Source organism: Drosophila eugracilis, unplaced genomic scaffold, assembly GCF_018153835.1.
Source record: "Drosophila eugracilis isolate 14026-0451.02 unplaced genomic scaffold, ASM1815383v1 contig_423, whole genome shotgun sequence".
Taxonomy (NCBI): Eukaryota; Metazoa; Arthropoda; class Insecta; order Diptera; family Drosophilidae; genus Drosophila; species Drosophila eugracilis.
In genome coordinates, this window is record NW_024573287.1 from 941,894 (window position 1) to 943,424 (window position 1,531).

Genomic DNA, 1,531 nt, shown 5'->3' on the forward strand with positions numbered 1-1,531 from the left:
TAAAAATCTCCGATGCATAAGCTGATGGCACATTATTAGGTGTGCTTCTGCGATAAAGATGTTCAGAGAATTGGCATTGTGTGCATTTTATTCTTATATAGAAACTTCTCTTTACTTATTAGATTAATATTAATTCACTCTTTGATACTTAGATTTTACAATTATTAAGAAACTTTTCTTTCGACCGAACAAAGTTCACCTAGAGAAGTTTCTTGAATATTAACAAAAACTCCGGGAATCATGAAAAGGAAATACAAAGTTCTGCTGTTATTGCTTTATCTGCTCGGCAGTTTAAGATCGGGTCAGGCGATTTGGTTTCCCTGGTACTTTAAGCAATACGGACTAGCTCCTCATTCGACTCGGCATGGTAATAAAAATTTAACATGTCCACCTGGTTACGAACCCAAGTCCTCGGCGGCCAAATTGACTAGAGGATTATCTAGCTGTGAAAAAGTTTTGCCATCGAGTTCGGAAGAAAATGCAAAAGTGAAAGGAAGGCTTTGCGATGATAATCCCGTGCTAATGCAACTGGCACGCCTTTATGTGGTGAGTCCCGAGAGGATTGTCCTGCTTCTGGCACAGCCTTCTCTTGGCGATTCCTGTGCTGAGATCACCGATGTACTGTCTAAAATCAGGAAGTCAATGCAAAACTGTGTACTTGACGCCAGACAATATTTATGGCAAATTAACAGATGGATTGAGCTATTTTGAATCGGAAGTTTGTAACGGAGGCGACGGTCGCAACAAGAAGCGATGTACAGGACTCCAGGAGTCTCACAACTGCTTGCGTGAACTCCGGACGGATATGATCGAATGTGAGGCTCCGCCGGATTGGTACGAGAAAAGGAATGCCACCAAGGTATGCCGCATTTTCAACGATGTCCTGGACTGCTATTACACAAGAGCGGCCTTGCTGTGCGGAATTGAAGTCGCCAAGCAGCTGAGATCCTTTGCCGGGGACAGCATGGGCAGAGCCATGATTCACAAATGCGCGGTGAATAAAAGATTACCCCGGGTAGATAATGCCATGCCTATCGACACTTTTAGCAGGGGTGGATTGAAGTCCTCCTTGAATTTGTTCAGTATTACCCTTTGGCTTGGATGCCTAAGATTTGTGTTATTGAAAACAGTTTTGTTTATTTGAAAACAATTTTCTTATCTCAAGACAAGCTATTATATATTTTATAAATTATAAAAGATTTTCTGAACATACTTCTTTTTCTACAATACTATTATAACATTGAATTGCGGTCTCACTTATGTAGATCACACTATTCCGATTAAAAATAAACAAATTTATTGCCATTTAAAACTGTCATCTGTCTCAACGACGTATCCTCAATAAAGTTCAAAACGTCCGAGAAATAAACTAAACACTCGTATGTATTGGCCATTATTTATCTTCCGATGGGCCCGAAATGCCAACTTAAGTGTTTAGCTATTTTCAACTAAATTTCAATAAACACCCGAGGGACTTAAGCTGTCGACAAAGTAAGCCAATTTACTCACACACACACACACACCCGCATAT

At 40.2% G+C, this 1,531-nt stretch overlaps 1 protein-coding gene across 1 annotated transcript; it reads left to right on the forward strand.

The window, feature by feature from the left end:
- Positions 1–240: 240 nt before the first annotated feature.
- Positions 241–1,190, forward strand: LOC108105151. The gene is given in 2 exon segments (XM_017211586.2): positions 241–657; positions 659–1,190. Coding segments are annotated over 2 exon segments (903 nt in total). The 3' UTR covers positions 1,145–1,190.
- Positions 1,191–1,531: the final 341 nt, after the last annotated feature.